The sequence below is a fragment of the Lepidochelys kempii genome, chromosome 7, assembly GCF_965140285.1.
Source record: "Lepidochelys kempii isolate rLepKem1 chromosome 7, rLepKem1.hap1, whole genome shotgun sequence".
NCBI classification, from domain to species: Eukaryota; Metazoa; Chordata; order Testudines; family Cheloniidae; genus Lepidochelys; species Lepidochelys kempii.
In genome coordinates this window covers 68,574,359-68,596,064 of record NC_136386.1, presented here as the reverse complement: position 1 = coordinate 68,596,064, position 21,706 = coordinate 68,574,359, and the positions used below count along the sequence as shown (strand labels likewise).

The window sequence follows — 21,706 nt, the reverse complement described above, 5'->3', positions numbered from 1 at the left end:
TTTGTCCCACCCGTGCCCTGACAAGATGTGAACTACATCTCTGTTCTTGGAGAGTTTTTGCATGGGCTTGCTTTAAGCCATGAGGATACATTTTCAGCCTCATAACTATATACATGGAATTATAACCTATAAACTTACTATAACATTACTGTAACAATCACTATAACAACCACGCTCAGTGCATTATGAGCCTTCTGAAGACACCCAACATGACAAACTTTGCATTGGATACCACACAATCATTTTATAAAGATGAACATGGGGGTGTAAGGTGCTCCCCCAAGATACAGAGCATCACAATGTCCTCAATTCAGGAACACGGGAGACTTCATTTGAAAGCTCCTACAAGGTTGAGTGAATCAAGGAAACACCAGAGGTGACCAGTGAAGGAGTGTACTGCGTCCCGACTGAAGAATAGGTTGCAAGGTTAATCTATCTGAAGCAGTGGACTACCCCAGAAAAGGAGCTGCCTAAAGACCTGGTAGGAACTGCCTCAGAAATTCCAGTAAAGGTGGAAGGACACATCTTGGACAGTGTACTCTAAGTAATCATATTCAGCTCCCTATATGACAAGTTATTGATGTGGCACAGGTACATGCTTAGCCTAAAAGCTCAGGATAGAGTTTATGCTCTATACAACTTTTAATCTCTTTCTTTTAATTAGATATTTTTAGATTTTTAAAAAAGATTCTTTCTACTAAGTAGAACTGTGACAAATGCAGCTTCATCTGTCAATAATTTCTATTTTATATAGAGGGAACTATTGAGAAACATAGATATTATCTCTACGTGTAGGATGCAGTGAGATACTGACTTTGACTTCAGACTAACCACATTAGCCAGAAAAGACATTCATGGAGTTCTATTTGGCCTGAGAAGTCATGAGCTATTTATACCTATTAAGTCAGCTGAATTCTACATGCAGCTTTTTGCATTGCCACATAAATTTGAGATTGAAGTCCTCTTCAAATGTGTAAAAGCAGAATTTGATGTACAGTTGGGTGTTGGGACAGCAGAAGGCAATCCAGTCTGTCTGTCCTGGGAAAAGGAAGAGTCTTATGAAGATATCAAAGGGAGTCTCTCAGACAGGACAGAGGTTATTGGAGCTCAAATACTACAGTAATGGGGTCATTTAAGCACCTTCCTCCTTTCATATCATTCATTTTGTTTTGAGAAGACTTTCTTTGTTTCTAATTAAACTGATTTTACTGAAGTTCTTTGTGATCTGAGACTATTTGGGGAAATTCATGCAGTCTGTCATCTAATTCCATGTAAACTCTTCACACCTGAAAGTACAGTGCATACAATATTTCACTGACAAAAAATCAAGCAACGAACAACAGTACAAAAATGCGGTAGCTTATATTCTTCCAGGTCACTAGGCATTTCAACAAACAGATCCAGGTTTTAACACAGATATATGTCCTTAAATAATTCCAAGTAGAAAAGCACAGAATACTTCTTAAAGTCAAATATAAGCTCTATGGGGCTATGTCTTCCTAGTGTTTGTACAGCTCCTTGCACAATCGAACTCCGATCTAGTATGGGATGTCTCTGGAGTACAGTAATAGAAAAATAAATTATAAATGTTAAGCAAGCAAGAGAATGCACTGCCAAGCATGTTCGTTAGGCATACAGGTGACCTCTTGTGGCCAATCAGAACAATGTCAAGTCTGTTTTGTATTTCCTAGGAGACTAATCCATCAATGTATCCTTCTGCATGGGGTTGCATCTGCTCATTTGGATTTTATCAGACTCCGTACATGAAGGAAAACTGCTTTCTACTTGAACTAACATTGTTTAGCACAAAAAGCAGAATCTGATGATTTTGTTTTAAATTTTGAAATCCTATATACCTGCAAAGCCCCATTAAAAATGATAGATATTTGATACTAACACACTACAGAATGTGTCACTTCCATCAAGTGAAGCAAAGGCAATGAGACAGGTGGTTTAAAATTCACACACAATTAGCCGTTTCTCTCCACAGGATTTGTCATTCCACTTTCCGCTTGAATAGACTTCTACACAGTCCTCAATGCCTTTGTCGTTATTTGGTTCCCTTGTTTGCCAGTTGGAATACACAATGTTTTCTCCATTTAGATACTTGAAACGGCCCTCTGTCTGAATATCATTTATCCCAAGAAACACTAATTTGTTGTACAAAACAACTATCTGCTGGATGGCAGCATTCTCGGCAGCATTCTGAGGAGAAGCAAGCTGGCCTCCAGCTTGGGAACATCTTTGTTTCAGACTGTCAAAGTTGCCTTCATAGCCACTGGTCATGAATATCTTTTCACCAACAATTCTACCATTCGGGAACATTATAACTAGAAAACAAAGAGATATCTCCACATTAGACCACTAGCTAAGTATGATTTTGTGAAGTCAACAGATTTATGGGGCCAGGTGGCAGAAATCAGTTAAAGTCCATTGATTTCAATGGAGTTATATCACTTACACTAGTTGAGGATCTGAATCATGGAGTCCATCACTAAATCACTACCATCACTAGTGATCATTATTGCTACATGCTAAATTACAAACTAAACCCCCTTTCATCCCAACCCCAAGCCCACAAATTCTATTCCTAAGGGTCTGATCCTAGAACCACTGAAATATTCAAAGAGAGGCATTTTCTGTGAGAGGCCGAAGATTTTGGAATTCACTCCTCACCTCTTGGTCTGAATTAGCTTCTATCTGTTCTGATATTTAGGGCTTGCTGCAAATCCCCATCTGTTTTTCCAGCTCAGCTCGCTTCTAGTATAACTAGAAGACCTCCACCCATCTCTTCCTGACATTCACCCCCCTTAATATCCCATTAACGTCTAGATATTTCAGCATCTCACCCTGATGCCTTTATGTTTCCTTTTAAATCTTCAAGTTTCTATCAGAACTGGAACCTTGCCACAATATGGTGATAAAGGCTATTCCTTCAGGATTTCTGGCAGAACTACCATTGGAAATACTAAAATGTGACAATGAAAAATTATTCTCACAGTATTTCCAGATAGGACCAAAATTTGACCTGGTTTGCCAGCACTGGAATTGCTTGAAGCCTGCTATGGTGAGATTTCCAATCCAGCTTTTGCAGACTTGAGATGTTTGGCTACACATTCAGGTTTTAGGTGTTTATCAAAACTGAACTCTGAACCTTTGGAGGTTTCCCCAACACTATCCTGGGATGTATTCATTACAAGACATGTGAAAAGCATCTGTTAAATACTCTGGCTATATTTTTAACTTGTCACATCTAACTAGGAGAGCATACTACAATAAAAGACCATACAAAAATGTAAGTCAGCATGATAAGTGCAGTACTTAGCAGCCACTGCATACAAATCATGGAGCACACTGCTGTCTCAGTAGCTCTTCAGAAGACAGGAAGAAAGCATTGAAAACTTTTACAGCCTGTAATATAGCATCTTCTCTGCAGAGCTGAAAGTACATAGACATTCATCTGGGCCAGTGGTGCTCTGTGCGGGTTTGTATGCACTTGATGATGCACAGTCTTAGGCATCAGTGTAAATCAAGCCTAAGGCACATATCAGAACATCAGATTGCTACAATTTGTCTTGGACAGTGTTCCGACATTCAGCTTTCATTATTAAATGTAACATCTTGATTGCTCTTGCTGTTAAAATGGCATTATCACAAATTAATATCACTTCAGCACAGTAACACGTCATGCTAAACTCCTGCTTCCACCATGACAACCCACAAGCTTTGCATTCATTGGTGAAAGGACTGAAAATGCATGGTGAAGAAGTAGTCCCTCTATGACTCCTCCCTTTTTAAACTTGTGCGTGCACACACACACACACCTGGCATAAGGCCACAATACATCGATTTAATTTTCCAGACAAATGTTATCACACAGCTCTTTTAATAATCTCCCCACACCCTTGCAAGCCCAGAGGACAGTTTTTCTCTTTATTTCTGCTAAGTTTCTCAAATATTTTTTGCTGGGTGGGCCAGATGTTAGTACAGAAGTTATCTTGTGGACGCCGATTCTCCCATTTGTAATAGCTCACACTGCCTCCCTGCCATTATTAGTAACATGGGCCTCCTCCACTCCTATGTGACAGCATAAAATCCTTGCACCAGCTACAGCAATTGTTAACATTAGGCAAGTGTTTTATGTCTATTTTGCTGTTCTGAATGTGGTTTAGCAGCTGGAAATAAAAAGGAGGAGCCAGCACCATGTGATGAGTCAACTCTCTACAAACCAGCAGGAGCTGCTGCATGGACTTCTGTTTCAGAAATGGAGATTATCTACCTGTAACGGGAGGTTCTTCAAGAGGTGTGGTCCCTATCTGTATTCCACATGTGCACCATGACTCTGAGACCAGAAAAATCCTGCAAGACGTGTCCATTGGTACTGTTGTGCCCTGGAGTTCCTTGTATTCAGTAGCAAGGATTTAAGGGGAGGTGTGTACTGATTGCTTCCCCACTTTCTCCTCTACTGAGAATCCAATCATGATCCAAAGGAGACAGGAAAGAGGGCAGGTAGTGAAACACACTGATCATTTGGTCAGTGGTTCAAAGGGTGGCCTGGTAAGTACCAAGGGTACAAGATTGAGGCCCCACAGTGGTGTCAGATTCACTACCTCGGAGGGTCCTAGTGAGACTCTTCAGGAATCTAAAAAAACAACAAGGAGGACTTGTGGCACCTTATAGACTAACACATTTATTTGTGTATAAGCTTTCGTGGGCTAAAACCACTTCATCAGATACATGGAGTGGAAAATACAGTAGGAAGATATATATAGCAGTACATGAAAAAATGGGAGTTGCCTTACCCAGTGGACGGTCGAGACAAATCAATTAAAGTGGGCTATTATCAACAGGATGAAAAATCACTTTTGTAGTGGTAATCAGGGTGACTTATTTCAAACAGTGAACAAGAAGGTATGAGCAACAGTAGGGGCAAATTAGCATGGGGAGATTAGTTTTTTTTAGTTCTTGTAGTGACTTATCCACTCCCAGTCTTTATTCAGGCCTAATTTGATGGTGTCCAGTTTGCAAATTAACCCCAGTTCTGCAGTTTCTCTTTGGAGTCTGTTTTTGAAGTTTTTTTGTTGAAGAATTGCCACTTTTATGTCTGTTATTGAGTGTCCAGAGAGGTTGAAGTGCTCTCCGACTGGTTTTTGAATGTTATAATTCTTGACGTCTGATTTGTGTCCCTTTATTCTTTTGCATAGAGACTGTCCATTCTGGCCAATGTACATGGCAGAGAACAGAGTAGCTCTCTCCTCAAGGGTGGAAGATATTGACTGATGCTAGGTGGGCTTGCAGATAGCTAATGGAAAAGGCCTGATGTCTTGAGAGTGAGGAGGTAGTTAAAAATGCAGAAATATCTACTGTCTCTGGCCACCACTAGTTTTGTTGTGCCAAGGTAGAGAAATGCCTCAATTTAGCTAGAGAACATTTCTGATGGAGTCTTTTCAATTGTGATTAAGAACCATTTGAAAAGTCTCCGAAGAATAATTTTCTAGGTCCAGCACCCATACAAATACCAGGCCATGAGGTGAAGAGAGGACAAGCTGGGATGTCTGATCCCACCATTCTCCTGAGTTAGCAGATCTGGGAAGGGCTGAATGCTAATGAAAGGATGGACTGACATTTGCTGGAGGTCCAGAAACCAGAATTGCCTGGGCCAGCTGGATGCCAGCAGGTGCTGATCTTGCAGCTTATTAGTCAGAGCTCAAGTTGGTACAGACAAATCCTCGCTTATGCGTGTCTTACCCTTGTAGTCAGCAGGTTTAGATGGACCCTAAGTCTTTAGGACCTGAGTACAAGGACTCACCTAATTTAGAAGGAGTCAGGGAGAGATTCCTTCCTATGGGACCAGATCTGGAAGGGGATCTGGTCCAGTGTTGGTGAGAGTGCCCCTTATTCTCATGAAAAGCCCTAGATAATGGGTCTTTGGACTTAACAGTTTTGGCCTCCATTCTGGAGCTCATGATTAGAGAGGAACTGCTCGTCGACTGAGGCCAACATATGGGGGTGGGGGGAGTCTGCCTGGTTCTGATTAGGGTCTCATGGCTTTCTCCATGAGGGACTTCCTAAGTCAAAACTCTCATCTGTCTCAGGTTCAGGGAGGGAAGGAGCTGCAGATACTGTGCTTGGTGGAGATGAGTCTGAGCCGCCAATGTGATGCAGCCTTGAAAAAGGCTAAAGCAGTTCTAGGATGCATCAGGCAAGGTATTTCCAGTAGGGACAGGCAAGCGTTACTACCCTTATATAAGGCACTGGTGAGACCTCATCTGGAATACTGTGTGCAGTTCTGGTTTCCCATAGTTAAGAAAAATTAATTCAAACTGGAAAAGGTGCAAAGATGGATTAGTCGGATGATCAGATGAGTGGAGAGAAGAATCAAAGAGCTTGGCTTGTTCAGCCAAACCAAACAATGGCTGAGGGGAAATGTGATGGCACTCTATAAATACATCAGAGGGATAAATACCAGGAAATAAGAGGAGATATTTAAGTTAAGTGCCAATGTGGACACAAGAACAAATGTATATAAACTGGCCATCAACAAGGTAAGGCTTGAAATTAGACAAAGGTTTCTAAGCATCAGAGAAGTGAAGTTCTGGAACAGCCTTCCAAGGGGAGCAGTGGGGCCAAAAAAACCCTAACTGATTCAAAACTGAGCTTGATAAGTTTATGGAGGGGATGGTATGCTGAGACTGCCTTTAATGGCATGTAGCTGACCTGTGACTGCTGGCAGAAAATATCTCCAATGGCTGGTGATGGGACACTAGAAGGGGAGGGTTCTGAGTCACTACAGAGAATTCTTTCCCAGGTGGGTCTTGCTCACATGCTCAGGGTCTAACTGATCACCATATTTGGGGTTAGAAAGGAATTTTTCCCCAGATCACATTGGCAGAGACCTTGGGGTTTTTCCCCCTTTCTCTGAAGCATGGGGCATGGGTCACTTACAGGTTTAAGTGGCAGATTCTCTGTAACTTGAAGTCTTTATATCATGGGTTGAGGACTTCAGTAATGCAGCCAGATGTTACGGGTCTATTTCAGGAGTGGGTGAGTTTCTGTGGGCCTGCAATGTGCAGGAGGTCAGACTAGATGATCCTGATGATCCCTTCTGGCCTTAAAATCTATGAGTAGGGTCCTACCAAATTCACTGTTATGAAAAATGCAGCACAGACCGTGAAATCTAGTTTCCTCCCATGAAATCTGGTGGTTTGTGTGCTTTTACCATGTACTATACAGATTTCACAGGGGAGACCAGTGTTTCTCAAATTGGTGGGCCTGACCCAAAAGGGAGTTGCAGGGGGTGACGCTAATTTAGGGGGGTTGTAGCATTGCCACCCTTACTTTGATGCTGCCTTCAGAGCTGGGTGGCTAGAGAGCAGCGGCTGGTGGCCAGGTGCCCAGCTCTGAAGGCAGCGCCCCGCCAGCAGCAGCGCAGAAGTAAGGGTGGCAATACCATGCCATGCCATCCTTATTTCTGCGCTGCTGCCTTCAGAGCTGGGTGGCCGGAGAGTGGCAGCTGCTGACTGGGGGCCCAGCTCTGCAGGCAGCAGTGCAGCAGGGTGCCAATACCATACCATGCCATCCTTACTTCTGTGCTGCTGCCGGCAGCAGCTCTCGGAGATGGGCTCTCAGCCAGCAGCCACCACTCTCCAGCTGCCCAGCTCTGATGGCAGCGCCGCTGCCTGCAGCAGCGCAGAAGTAAGGGCAGCAGTACCACCCCCCCCCCCGCCAATAACCTTGCGACCCCCCCACAACTCCTTTTTGGGTCAGGATCCCTACAAGTACAACACCTTGACATTTCAGATTTAAATACCTGAAATCATGAAATTTATGATTTTTTAAATGCTATGACATAAAATTGACTAAAATGGACCGTGAATTTGGTAGGGCCCTATCTATGAGTCAAGGCTGCACTGGGGCTCATCACTGACCAAGAAAGAGAGCGTGCAGGATAGACACTTGTTAAACTCCAGAACTCTAGGCATAGCCCTTCTCTGACAGGGGAGAAAGAGGAAGGGTCCCCAAGGCAGGGAAAACTAATTTACACTAACTATAAAGAGACTACTAAAAATGACAGACTAACAACTCTATACAATTATATTTACAGACTGTGCAAAGATATCATCAGACACAGAGAACTCCACTCTGGCCATGCAGTGGGAAGAAGGAACTGGAGAGGCGGGTCAGTCTGAATTGCCCCTTTTTGTCTTGGTATGGAGCATAAGGAGCTCCAGAGCACAGACACAGCTCAGCAGACATTACTGACAAGATTTTCAGGTCTCAGGCACATGATGCACATCTGAGGTGTGGACTACACGTAGGACTCAAAGAAAAACTGCTGGTTTAAATGGTCTGAGGCTAGCCAAACACACACTGGTGGATACAATTAGCAAACACATGATTTGCAGAGGATTCTAGTTTTTGGAGTTAATTACTAGAGCTGGACAGAGAAAGGTTTCCCAGAGGATTTCATTATTTCAAATTTTGGTTTCACTCTGATTCAGAACAAAACCTCAAAATTTCCAAATTCTCCCCAAAGGGGAATGGAGTCCAGGATCAGGAGGTACTCAGCCTAGCGGGCTGCCCTGGAGCTCTGGACGCTGGAGGCCCTACGCTCTGCAGTTCCAGGGCAGCCCACCATGGGAATCCAGGCTGGCGAGGAGCCATGAGCTTGGCAGTCAGGACTCCAAGGGCTTCTAAGCTCTCAACTCCCTGTGACTCCACCAGCGGGTTTGCTGAGGAGTCAGGTGGGTGAGCTGGCAGGAAACTAGGCAGGTTTGGTTCTATCAGAACTTCATTGAAAACTAAAAATTTTTGATTTCAATGAATGAGCAAACTCCAATAAAAGAAGGTTTCACTGGGATATTTCTGAGCAACTCTATTAATTACCTTGGTATTAGGCCTGGCCTAAATACAAAGATCTACCAGTTTAACTAAAGGTGTACTTTTAAACCAGTTTAGTTTAAAAGCCCTGTGTAGACATTCATTTGATTTAAAGCTGGCTTAGTCAGCTCTATTTGATTCCTTGATGATTTAAGCTTAAATTGATATAATCCATTGTATAATCAATTTGAGAGAGTGTTCACACAGGAGTTTTCACCAGTTTAATTGAAGTGGCACAACTTTTATGAGAAGAACAGTCCTTTTCCTGATCTTGTGAGGAGACCAGTGCTTACTGAGAGATGCTCCGTGCCTGTAACTGGATTCAGTGAGATCAGAGGGTACTTGGGATCACTCCAGAGAATTCATCCCTCATTGGATTGGGCCTTTGTATTGTCTTTGGGGCAGAGAAAGTGCTCTGCTCTATATTTTATAAAGCATCACATAAGTCTGAGGCATTGTTTAAATGCATCAGACTACAAATCAGAAGACTTAAAAGGGATCAGAGCTAAAATTGTGTTGAAAGGCACCATCCAACTACAGCATCATCTTACCTTTTTTGTACTTGGAGAAGCTGCTTTGCAGAGCTCTCAGCTGCCCTTCCAAAGTACTTACTTGTCTTTTAAGGAGATTGATTTCTGAATACAGAAAGTTGCATTAATCTTAATGTTACAACTAATAAGCAATATAGACAAATAACAGCAGACCTGTAGTTTCTACTCTAGATGACTTAGTTATGATCTACACCTCTATATGTTCACGTTATAGATCTAAACCTGGATTGCCTAGCTTTTTTATGTGATAAGAATTACACAGGATGTGTGGATGTGTTTATCCATAACTGGAAGGAAAGATTGCATCAGTTCTACTTACTCCCTCTGTTTAAGGACAGGACTAAACATCATTATACTATCCACACATACAGTGCTTGGGGACCTAAGTCTGTAGATACATCACTTTCTGAGGGCTGGTCTACACTGCCATAGTAAATTGATCTAACTTACACAACTTCAGTTATGTCAATAACGTAACTGAAGGCAACGTAGTTAGATCCACTTACCGCGGTGGCTACACTGCATTGTGTCGACGTCGACTTCCCTTAAGCTTCTCAGGGAAGTGAAGTACACAAATCAATGGGAGTGCTCTCCCATCGATTTAGCGTGTCTTCACCAGACCTGTTAAATCGACACTCACTGTATCGACTCTTGCAGCACTGCCAATCTACCGGTTAGTGTAGACATGCCCTGAGTGCCCAGACTGGTCTTCCTGGTCTACATAATGCTAAAAATGCTTTCCCCACTGCTACTATATCACTGAGATGTGTCATTTTGCATTCTGTAAACAATTAGGTGGAGTTGGAGGACGGTGTTTTGAAGTTGTAGAAGGGCGGATGTGGGGGGAAGGGCACTTCTAAATAGTACCCTAGGGACTGGTTCACAAATTGTTACAAACGTGGACATGCTGGTTTTACTTTATCTACATACGAAGTATTATCTAGATCTCAATCTATTTATCTAGATAATTTACATACACACGTGCAAACACTCTGTAAAAGACAGTCTGCATCCTGGGATAGTGTGATATTTTGATTCTCTCATTACTCTCAGTATAATCTCATTTTCGCAAGCTACCAAAAGCGATATCCAACACCCACCCTGGGGTTAATGTCTGTGTTAGAGATGTAGAATATAATGGATAGTTAAGCTCTAATGAAGTGTTTTATCATTTGTTCTAAAGTAAGAAGCTCCTTGACCCTCCCTCTTCAATCTAAAGATTAAAATATTCTACAGCGAGCTATATCCACAAATATACTGGATTCCTCATGAAAATTTTGAGGTATTTTTTCTGAGGCAGAAAAGGGTGAGAAAGGAAGCAGTTATTTTTAAAATTATTTTTGAAAATATAAATTCATCATACATAGGAAGATTTTGTAATCACTAGAATGGGTTTACTACTCTGTGATGTGGAAAGAGATATATTTTTATGATTTGAAATTTGGCTCCATTATGTAAATAGGAGTTTTGTCATTGGCTTCAGTAGGACCAGGATTCTATCTATGAAACAAATGACTGATATATAATTTATAAAATACTACTGATTAATCTTATATTTCATAGTCATATTTTGATCTTTATATTTAGGAAATGTCTTTCATTTTGCAGGTGAACCAATTTTACATAATGTAAATTATGCACATGTAAATTGAATATACTTATTTTTTCCCCAGATGGAGCTTACTTGAGCCTTCTTGTGGATGTGGGACAGAAAGTGGTCCAAAATTCATTAGCACACAGCAACCGAGAAAACCCTTAAATCCCTTCCCCAGCAAACAAACAAACCCATTGCTCTACTTACCTGATAGTCCACTGTCTCCCCTTGTTCCTTTTTCACCTACTGAACCTTTATCACCTTTTAGCCCAGAAGAACCAATTTGCCCTTTGGGGCCCTGTAAACCTGAGCTTCCTTGTAGCCCTATTGTTAGAACAAGTGAAACGGATACAAAAAGAACAAGTTAATCTGCAGGTAGTTTTCTAATTTCATCTATAAAATAGTGGGCATTTACACACCGTCTTTCCTCTAAAAATCTCATAATATTTTACCAATAATCCATCAATTTAGCCTTGATGCCATCTTTGAACTAAGCAGTAGTATACCCATTTTGCAAATGAAGTAACTGAGACCCAGAGATGTCAACCATATTGGCCAAAGCCACTTAGTGAAACAGTAGCAGGGCTAGGTATAGAACCCAGGTGTCCTGACACACAGTCCACCGCTGTAATAGATGGATAACCAATGCCCTCACATATTTTTATTTATCTGAACACGGGGCTGAGATTCAGGGATCCCTGAGTTCTAATAGAAGCTCTAATGGAAACTTGCTGCTAATCTTGGACAAATTACAACTTCCACCAGTCGTGCCCCAATTTCTTCATTTGTAAAATATGGATAATCACCCCAGAGGGTGACATGCCTTCAGAACTGATTAATATTTGTAAAGCGTTTTGAAAATGCAAAGCACTATATCACTATTAAGAATTATAATTACAGTAATGACATATATGCACTTTGCCATTTGCTTGATGATACTCTGCCTGAGCAACAATTGCATAGTAAAACGTGAAGAGTGCATCTAATAATGGTAGATGTAACTCCACCATCTAATACCCATTAAGTTTAAATGATGAATATCAGATTAATTAGGAATATTAGACTCTCTTATCAAAGATAAGGCAATTTTATTTAGACTTAAATAATTCTGACATCATGTAGAGATTGCAGGTAAATACGAACAGAGGTTCTGTTAAGATTTAGCAATTCATGTACTGTGGGGTGGTGAAACTAGTTTAGATAAGATATGTCCTTATTTGAACTCAAATTAAGGACTTGTTTGCTGTCAGGAAAGTTAGTTTAACTTTCCGGGAATGCTTATTTTTGTACTCCTAACTCCCTTAAGAGCTTGTGTACACAGGGAAATTGATCAACATAGCAACAGTGCTATATATTTATTCCACTATTATTATGCCGGCCAAATTTCATGTGTAGATAAGCTCTAACTGGCACTGGTTAAACATAGAAACACTGAAATTTTGGGAAAAAAAAGCAAGCTATTCACTCAGTAGTTTTCAATCGGTTAGAACTAAGAATTCCCATGAATTTCATTAGAGAGGCTTTTTTCCCCAAGAGCTGATTCCTGATTTCTAGGGCAAAGAAGATTTGGTTATGCTTCAGATAAGTGTACAGCCTTTGGCTTTGTATTTAACTAAATGGAATCTTGAACCCTTTCAACTTGTGTCCTTCACTATCTCCTAAGTCTATGGGACAAGTTCTCGGCTGGTGCAAATGGAGGCAACAGAGCTGTGGCAATTTGCAGCAGCCGAGAAATTGTTAAATTGGAAGCAGTCTTTGCAATGCAGAATTCAAGCCTGTCTACATCACTTACCTCTGTCTCCTTTGTCTCCTTTTGCTCCCTTTTCACCGACTGAACCTTTGTCCCCTTTTGGCCCAGGGAAGCCTGCGATTCCTGGCTGCCCCTTCGAACCTGTAGTTCCTGGCAGGCCTAGGGAGTGATGAAGGGAATGAGAAGTACAAAACCAGCAATTTTATTATCAGGTGTTTTTTATTACAGCGAGTCTCCCAGTGGGAATAATTCTGGGCTTTGCCAGTTACTTGATGATAGACTCTGAGTGAATGCACAGGGAGACTTAAGGAGTGTGTGGATTTTGAAATCTAGCACCATCATGTAATAGGTTATAAATATCAGGGAAAATTCCAACTATTTTTTGGTGCACAGTCATCAAACTATCCCATCAAAGCCAGATGATTCAATTGTATAATTCCCATACCATATAGAAATTAGAGAACATTAACGAAAATTGCACACGTCCAACCCACAATGATCTATTTTCAAATTCAGCACTATTCGATTGGAAACAATCACTGAAGTGTGCAGTACAGTCTAATGACACCACTTACCTCTCTCCCCTTTTACTCCTTTTTCACCTGGTGAACCCCTATCCCCCTTTGGCCCAGAAGGGCCCGCATTGCCTGGGTTACCCTTCAAACCTGGCACTCCTTGCAATCCTGATGAAACAGGGTGAAAAGGAAATACATGACATGTTTGTTTACATTATAACCCTATAAAACTACTGTCCCTTCTTGGAAAGATCCTTTTTTTAAAATAATGCCTGACTGGTTGCAACTTTGTGTGTGGGCAACAAATTGAGCTGAATAGGTTGCGAGTTGCTAACCTGGAATGTGATAACATACAATCAGCAGTCAATTCAATAATGAAAATTAGATTACTCTTTTTGGTGCAAAATCCAAAGGGAAAGGGAGTTCTGTTTGAAATTAGAGAATTCTGACAAAGTTAAAATCTGTTTTAAAGAGTTCTGTTCATCTGAATTCTGAGTATGCAAAGTAATTTTTATTCATTTTTAAAAATGTTATAAACTAAAAATAGGAAAGCCCTGTTTGGTAGGACACATATGAAGTGTTTGCAGTTAAACAATATGAAACTCATTTGATAGTCTCTATGAAGATGAACGCAAAACTAAGACCAGGTTCACTGAAAAGTTCAATAAATTTCACATGTACCTAGATTAGTACCAAATGAACATGCCCTAGCCTCATTTATAGTTTTGTTTGAAAATCATGTGAAATTTGCAGTTTTGTTACAAAACTGGTTGAAATTCAAAGTAAAATATTTTTGGATGAAAAGGTACAAGGATCAAGGCTAGATAAATGCTTTGTTCAAACTCCTGTGAAGCTAAGCCACTGGTCTTTACACAGTTTTGCTATTAGGCCCAAACTAAGCCTTACATCCACACTTGATGGTGTAGGCTCATCTCTACTATCAGGAGATTTTCTCTGTCCCCTGGGGCTGTATATGATTGTTCCAATACTGTATACATACATATATTTGCATATTTAACCTAAATTTACTTTTGTTCAGTTTTTATCCCAATAACAGTAGTTATAAACCCTTAGATCATGTATCATAGGTACTTGAAGGTCCACTGTTAAGATTAATTTAGTTGGAGTAAACATGCTTACTTTTAGCTCTGCTTAATTCCAGTTCTTTTAAGCTTTTTCCAGATGATTAGTAGCTAGTGATCACATTAACCTCCCCAATCAAAATAATCATAGCTCTTACCTCTATCTCCAATATCCCCTTTTGTGCCTTTTTCTCCTGGTGAGCCTTTCCCTCCTACTAATCCAGCAGGGCCCATCTTTCCTGGGGGACCTTGTGACCCCTTTAATCCTTGTAATCCTAGCATTGGGTCAAAAGAAAAATAATAGATTTAAAAAAGAAAAAAGTGAGTGAGCTGCAAGAGATTTGCAGATGAATAGGATAAGGTTTGTTAAATTAGGGCCAAATTCTGCTTGCAATTCATCAGGGTGTAAATCAGGTAAGAACCTGCTCCTTGTAATCTAATAATAAAATATAAAGTCTAGTGAGTTGCTATGGTCGTGATTGGATTGCAATATTAGTATCAGTTCATTAACTGTCCACCTCTTCCAACATATCAAGATGGTTTAATGATTTATTTTGGATTAAAATAATTGTGATAGCAAATGGAAGACACATGTTGAAAAGGCTGCTCCTGAGGCAAGAGTGAAGATATGTAACAGAAATCAATATTGTGTGAATCAAGGAAGAGAATATTCTGTGTGTTTAATTAATCAGTGGTGTAGACCTGAGCAAATATAATGAGGAATTATTGGTTTAATATTCTTGAACATAACACACACCAATCTGTGCTCACTTTTATTTATGTATTCATGAAATTTGTGTTTTTATTCACAAAAATGGAAGAGGAGAGCAAAACCATTCCAAATACCACCATGAATATATATGTGCAAGAGCATTCACAATGGAAAGGCTCCTTGGACTACTTTGGACAGCTCTTTTCATTATTCACACAGTAGATTCAGTAAACAATTCAGAATGTTCAAGAATAATTTGTGGACAAAAAGAGGGGAGTAAGGGTGATTTCTGTTTGGAAAAGAAAACCAGGGGACTTGCAGGAATAAACAAGCCATGCAAAATAATACCAAATACTCAAAGATGAGTCTGCAAATAAAATTTCACAAAACTGTTCAGCGAGCAATTGCAAAGAATGAGCTAATGTACAAAAATGACGAACTGTTTGTAGACAACGTACAAAAAGGAATAAAGACTAAATTGTTCATATACATTATTCACAATGAATAATATGACAGGTTCTTTTAGGTACCTATTGTAAATTAATTAACTCCCTTTTTATAATTTGTAACCAAATGCAATATTATTGAATGAGAAAGTAATCCTTCAATGTAAACCTCTATATGGGAAACCTTTGTTAGTTCTGTAAAGCCAGGTTTTTTTTCTAGCGTGTATTCTGGGATTTATATTAGGAATTAAGTAATTGTGCAAACTACAGAGTAATACCCTACAACATATCTTGATGGAGCTCTTGCTAAACAGACTTGCTCTGAGGTAAGGGGCAGGTAGAAAGGAAAATGTTTTTATAGTAGCTAAGTTATTTTAAATATGCAGGGTAAATAAAGCTACTCTGAAAAGAAATACCACAGTCAAATTCTCTGCTTTATTTTACTGTGGGAACTCTCTCACTCCAAAGAGTATTTACCCATGTGAGTGGTTCCACTGAAGTCCAAGGGTTCACTGAAGTGAATCTAGCCCCAATTGAATATTTACATTCAGCATGCATATTTCCCCTTGTTTGACCCTCTGTCGTCCTCAAACTTCTGGATATTTTTGGGAAAGAAAATTTAGACAATTTTCATAGGGATTTTTTTTTTTGAGCCAACATAGAGCTAGTCTACATTTATTTTTATATTTTGATTTTTTTTAAAACTGGGGAAAATTGCATTTTAAAAATCTGTTTCTGAGCCACATCTAGCAGTAACAACTTTCAATCACTACCAACCCAAGCCAGATATCAAATTGATGATCCAGAGATTAAAGGTTCTACAGCACTTCATCTACCCCAGAGGCATCCAGTCCTATCCAATAAGAGATTTCATGTTGAATATGGACAATACTGTCAGCTCTATCCCAACCTTCAGTAATTACCAGTAGGAACATAAGGACCTTCAGGTTTTACATACCATATGATTAGCTGCATCTTTTTGTACAAGTTTTGCAGAGCTAAATGGTTTGTAGGAAGCATCTTTTTAATGAGAAACAGTTGGGAAAAAAATACCAGACAGACATGTGAATAGTAAGCATAACATTAGAAAGTAAATACTTCTATACCTTGACTTCCTTTTTCTCCTTTAGGGCCTTCCTTCCCATCTCTTCCATCTCTGCCTGGTAATCCATTCTGAGCAGGTCCACATACAACTACTGCACATGCATTTGGCTCCCATTTTTGAACCTGGCTTGGAGTTGCAGTGGATGTGTTCAGCAGGGATATTCCCAGGGCAAAAGTGATCAGTGTTGGAAGCAGCAGCATTGTTCAGGCGTCTGCCCTGTTGAAAAAAAAAATCACAGAGTTACTCTAAGAACATTTTGACTCCATGTAATCAGTTTATATTTTGTAGTGCAAACTGATTAAACAAAGAAATGCTCAATGCCTCCATTCGAGTTCAGTTATCCTGGTTCATCATTATTTTACATAAAGCATCAGTGCTCATGGAAAACACTTTATTAAATTCTGGACAGATCTTAATAAAACTTTAAGTTTGTCCTTTGTTAAATTATTCACCATGCAAAATCAGAATGAGCTAAATTTAAGTCCCATCATGCCATCCACTATTTAAGTGTTTGCAAACACTTGGTCCTGATCCTGTTCCTTATCCCATGTGGACGGGCACCTATGTGGTTCCCCACTGCAGCCATTGGGGCTCCAGGTGGGTGAGAGGTTCTCCTGTGCAGAATATATTTCCTGGAGCAGGAAACAATTCGGAAGATTTAAGTGAGCAGAGCAACTGCTTTTCTAGCGAGTGAACTAGGTTGAGCCCTGCTCAGGTGCACTGTGCGTGCTGGGGAAGTGGGCACGCAGGCTGGGCAGGATTGCTGTCCTTGTAATTCAGGACACAACTGCAGTCCTGGTCACACAAATGTTGGTATGGGCGGGGCTGCTTTGGAGGATTTAGGAAATCATGGCTCTTTCCCCCACATCAAGAGTCATGGCTCTTTCCCCCACATCAGCCAGCAGAAAGGGTCCTAAGGAGCACATGCTACACCCTATTCAAAGGTAGCTCAGCGACCATAGTTACCCTGTGATCTTGCATCAATTGTGCCTGTTAAAACATAATGGCCTCAAGGATCTCCTGCTGAGCCACTACCGTTTAAACAGGCTGGGCCATAAAGTGACAATTGAAGCCTTAAAATCCAGGGATTGATGGTTAACATACTGGATTTCTCCCTTTTTGCAAAATACCAAGTTACAGAAAAACATCAGACGAGATCAAAGGTTTGATTTGTTCAGAAAGGCACTGCACTAAAAGTCAGCTGACAAACGCGGTGTATTTTAGTAATTGGCAGCCAAGAAATTAACAAACATACCAGAACTTGCTTCTATTGTACATACAGTGCACCCAGGCATGAAAAGGGTTAGCTAAGCACTGACAGGCTTCTCTGAAATGGTTAAAATCAAACCTAGAAGTACATCATCTGTTTAATAAGCAAGAGATGCATTACTCAAATTCATTTAATACAATGCCACCTGCTATATTAAATTTCAACCTGTGTAGAAGTATTCAGAGAGTCACATCATATTCCATAAATAATATTTTAAAATAAACTCAAAATATAAATTTTGCTACATGCTGAATGCAACTTAATCATTAAAGGACTGAATTAAAAGTTATAGCATTGATGATATCCAGTCACTTACTCTATAATTTCTGGTGCTCTACAGAAGCATTACAGGAATGCTTTAATAAGAGTTCAACTCTCCATTTATATGGTATGCATTGAGTAACATGACATCCGGTTTCTCACCCATATCGCATTCCAGTAAACAGCAGTTTAATTTTGCTACAGAATATTTCAACATTTTAGTTTATCTTGAAATGCTGGTGAAAGGGAAGACCAGGTACAAGAAAGGGATTTCCCACAAATGCAGAACAAATGGAAGGAGGAACTGATCTGCCCTAAGAGACTGCAGGACAGAATCCAAGCACATACAGTAATATGACCTCTCAAATATTTGGCATCTTGGAAAAAGTGTGTGTAATTTATAGCTCACAGTTTAAGCCTGTGCAAACTGCACACGCCAGGCATGATCAAAAGGCCAAGGAAATTGACAGGCTGTGGATCAGGGTCATACAGGGCATAACCTGGATCTCACTAAATTTATCAGTGTGACAGGGGGCCTCTACTCCTGACTGTTCTGGGGATTAGCTCTGCACAGCCAATGCCCCTTTGTCATAAATATAAAGGGAAGGGTAAACCCCTTTGAAATCCCTCCTGGCCAGGGGAAAGCTCCTCTCACCTGTAAAGGGTTAAGAAGCTGAAGGTAACCTCGCTGGCACCTGACCAAAATGACCAATGAGGAGACAAGATACTTTCAAAAGCTGGGAGGAGGGAGAGAAACAAAGGGTCTGTGTGTCTGTCTATATACTGGGTTTTCTGCCAGGGATAGACCAGGAATGGAGTCTTAGAACTTTTAGTAAGTAATCTAGCTAGGCATGTGTTAGATTATGATTTCTTTAAATGGCTGAGAAAAGAATTGTGCTGAATAGAATAACTAATTCTGTCTGTGTATCTTTTTTGTAACTTAAGGTTTTGCCTAGAGGGGTTCTCTATGTTTTTGAATCTAATTACCCTGTAAGATATCTACCATCCTGATTTTACAGGGGGGATTTCTTTATTTCTATTTACTTCTATTTTTATTAAAAGTCTTCTTGTAAGAAAACTGAATGCTTTTTCATTGTTCTCAGATCCAAGGGTTTGGGTCTGTGGTCACCTATGCAAATAGGTGAGGCTTTTTATCCAACATTTCCCAGGAAAGGGGGGGTGCAAGTGTTGGGAGGATTGTTCATTGTTCTTAAGATCCAAGGGTCTGGGTCTGTAGTCACCTAGGCAAATTGGTGAGGCTTTTTACCAAACCTTGTCCAGGAAGTGGTGTACAAGGTTTGGGGAAGTATTTTGGGGGGAAAGACGCGTCCAAACAGCTCTTCCCCAGTAACCAGTATTAGTTTGGTGGTGGTAGCGGCAAGGACAAAGGGTGGAATATTTTGTACCTTGGGGAAGTTTTGACCTAAGCTGGTAAAGATAAGCTTAGGAGGTTTTTCATGCAGGTCCCCACATCTGTACCCTAGAGTTCAGAGTGGGGGAGGAACCTTGACACCCTTCCATCTCTTTTTCCTCTGTGGCTCTTCTCTTGCTCCAGGAACTGCAGTGCCCTCTTCATGACTTGGCCCTCCGTCCAGGTCACTCTGTGGTTTCCCCTTCTGGGGGAGATGTGAATCAAAGTTCCTGCTCACCAGCAGTCTCAGGAACTCCTCCCATTCACTGCCCCAGGTGCCATTCCTTCAGTGGCTGGCCTGGGAACCTGGGCCCACCCTCTACTCCGGGTTCTGGCTCAGGGACCCTCTACACAGCAGCCAAGACCTATTCCTTCCTGCGCCTTGCTGCCTTTCCTTGAGCCCCTTTTTGCTCTGGGAGTTTATAAAGGCCCCTCCTCTTCCTTCACAGGTCAGCTTCCTCCCAGTTATCTCCCTCATTGGCTGCTTAACTGGCTGATTGGGCTCACCTGGCCTAATTCAGCCCTCTTAGGGTCAGTGCAGGGAGTACACCCATCACAAACAGTAAAGCCAACATCTAAAATTTACACAGAAAGGAAAAGATCTAAATAATCTCTGCAATAACTGAGCTCAAATAGCCTTCTATTCAATAAATGGTATACATCAGAGCTCTTCTCTTACCATGCATTTTTGCCTTAAACAAATGGACACTATGCAAGCAATTTCCCACTGCATATTTTCAAGAAGCAATGCCCTCCTCATTTCTGGGGATGTCCCAGTTGGTTGAGAAGATACAAAAATTCTCTGGACCCTTCAGCCATTTCTGGAATCAAACAGGAAAAAATAGCTTTATTAAAGTTCTGAAACATTTGGATAGGGCTTTATTAGTTCTGGACAGGGCCACAATCGGAAGTGTCACACTAGTATAAGAATGCCATCCCCATGTGCTGATGCTTATGGGGAGAAGTGCCACTCTGCAGACCCAAGAGGTGCGGACTGCTTGGAAAAGCATCCTAACATTTGTATGCTTCTCTGAACCACACCCATCTTCAGACTCCTTAGAGGTTTCCCCATTACTATCTACTCACTCTACTCCATAAGGAGTCTGCAGTGACACAGACCAAAATACTTCCCCCAGACGTCTCTTGTAGAAGTCACTCTGTCCTGCCTAGCAGAGCAAGGAGAACACTGGTGAGACTTGGCTTTTTGTAAAATTCACACACAATTTCCTCATGTCCCCCAGAGAAACCAAAATTAACATTTTTTTAATTATTTGGCTGATTTACAGCCCTGCTTGTCAAAAATGGTCAGTGCTAAACCATTTAGTTATTGTAAATACATCATGTTATCACCCAATAGTGATAGACTGAACTGTACTTCTACAATGCCTTCCAACCAAGCATCTTCTAGGTGCTTTACAAGCAATAAAGAATTAATCCTCAAGACACCTCTGTGAGTATTTTCTCTGTTTTATCAAAGGCTCAAGTCAAGATTTTCAGCCACAGTAACCTGCTAAATCAGTAGGCTGCTAAATCAGTGACATCATTTTCAGAAGTGCTGGGCATCCAAGATTTTCAAAACTGATGTGTGATTTTGTGTGCCCAACTTGAGACACCTTAAAATGGCCTGATTTTCAGGCAGTGGGATACTCAGCACTTGCTGAAAAACAAGGTCCTTTATTAAGGTGTCTCAGGTTGGGTACCTAAAACTCAAGGCATCCAAAACCATCCATGGCTTTGAGAAGTTTGGCCACAGTTTTTCTCACTGAGAGTGCTGTTAAATGCTCAGCACTTTTAAAAAAAAATCAAGTCACCTATTTAAATGCCTAAATGTGAATTTAGAAGCATCACATTAGGTTCCTGCTTTTAAAAATCTTGTTTTTTAAACATCATACCCACATTGACACATAACAACTATGATGGCTCTCAGAATACTTCCCTAGATCTCAATCCTCCATGGTTATTTAAACACAAAATCATTTTTCCGCTCATGAGAAATCTTTTCAATTGAATTGCTTTGACTTCGTCATCCTACATCCAATAATCATAGAATACTTCACATTTTTGTGATAATCTTGAGTAAACTAATGCACCCATAGAAAATAAGGTGCATGCATGAATTTGTTAACAAT

At 40.6% G+C, this 21,706-nt stretch overlaps 1 protein-coding gene across 1 annotated transcript; it reads right to left on the bottom strand.

Annotated features, from left to right (window-relative positions):
• Window positions 1-763: 763 nt before the first annotated feature.
• LOC140914724 (uncharacterized) lies at window positions 764-16,835 on the bottom strand. The gene is made up of 7 exons (XM_078853792.1): window positions 16,637-16,835; window positions 14,531-14,647; window positions 13,351-13,458; window positions 12,818-12,934; window positions 11,233-11,349; window positions 9,432-9,515; window positions 764-2,330 (listed from the first exon to the last, which is right to left on the bottom strand). Exons 1-7 carry the CDS (start codon window positions 16,833-16,835, stop codon window positions 1,954-1,956), a joined length of 1,119 nt encoding a protein of 372 aa, XP_078709918.1. The 3' UTR covers window positions 764-1,953.
• Window positions 16,836-21,706: the final 4,871 nt, after the last annotated feature.

What these genes read in the sequence shown, in the direction of transcription:
- LOC140914724 (XM_078853792.1), bottom strand. Translation starts at nt 16,835, where the DNA reads ATGCTGCTGCTTCCAACACTGATCACTTTTGCCCTGGGAATATCCCTG. An exon ending in AGGAGTAAAAGGGGAGAGAG is followed by an intron (nt 12,935 to 13,350) that starts GTAAGTGGTGTC and finishes ATCACTCCCTAG; the next exon opens with GCCTGCCAGGAACTACAGGT. An exon ending in CTTCTCCAAGTACAAAAAAG is followed by an intron (nt 2,331 to 9,431) that starts GTAAGATGATGC and finishes TTTGTTTTCTAG; the next exon opens with TTATAATGTTCCCGAATGGT.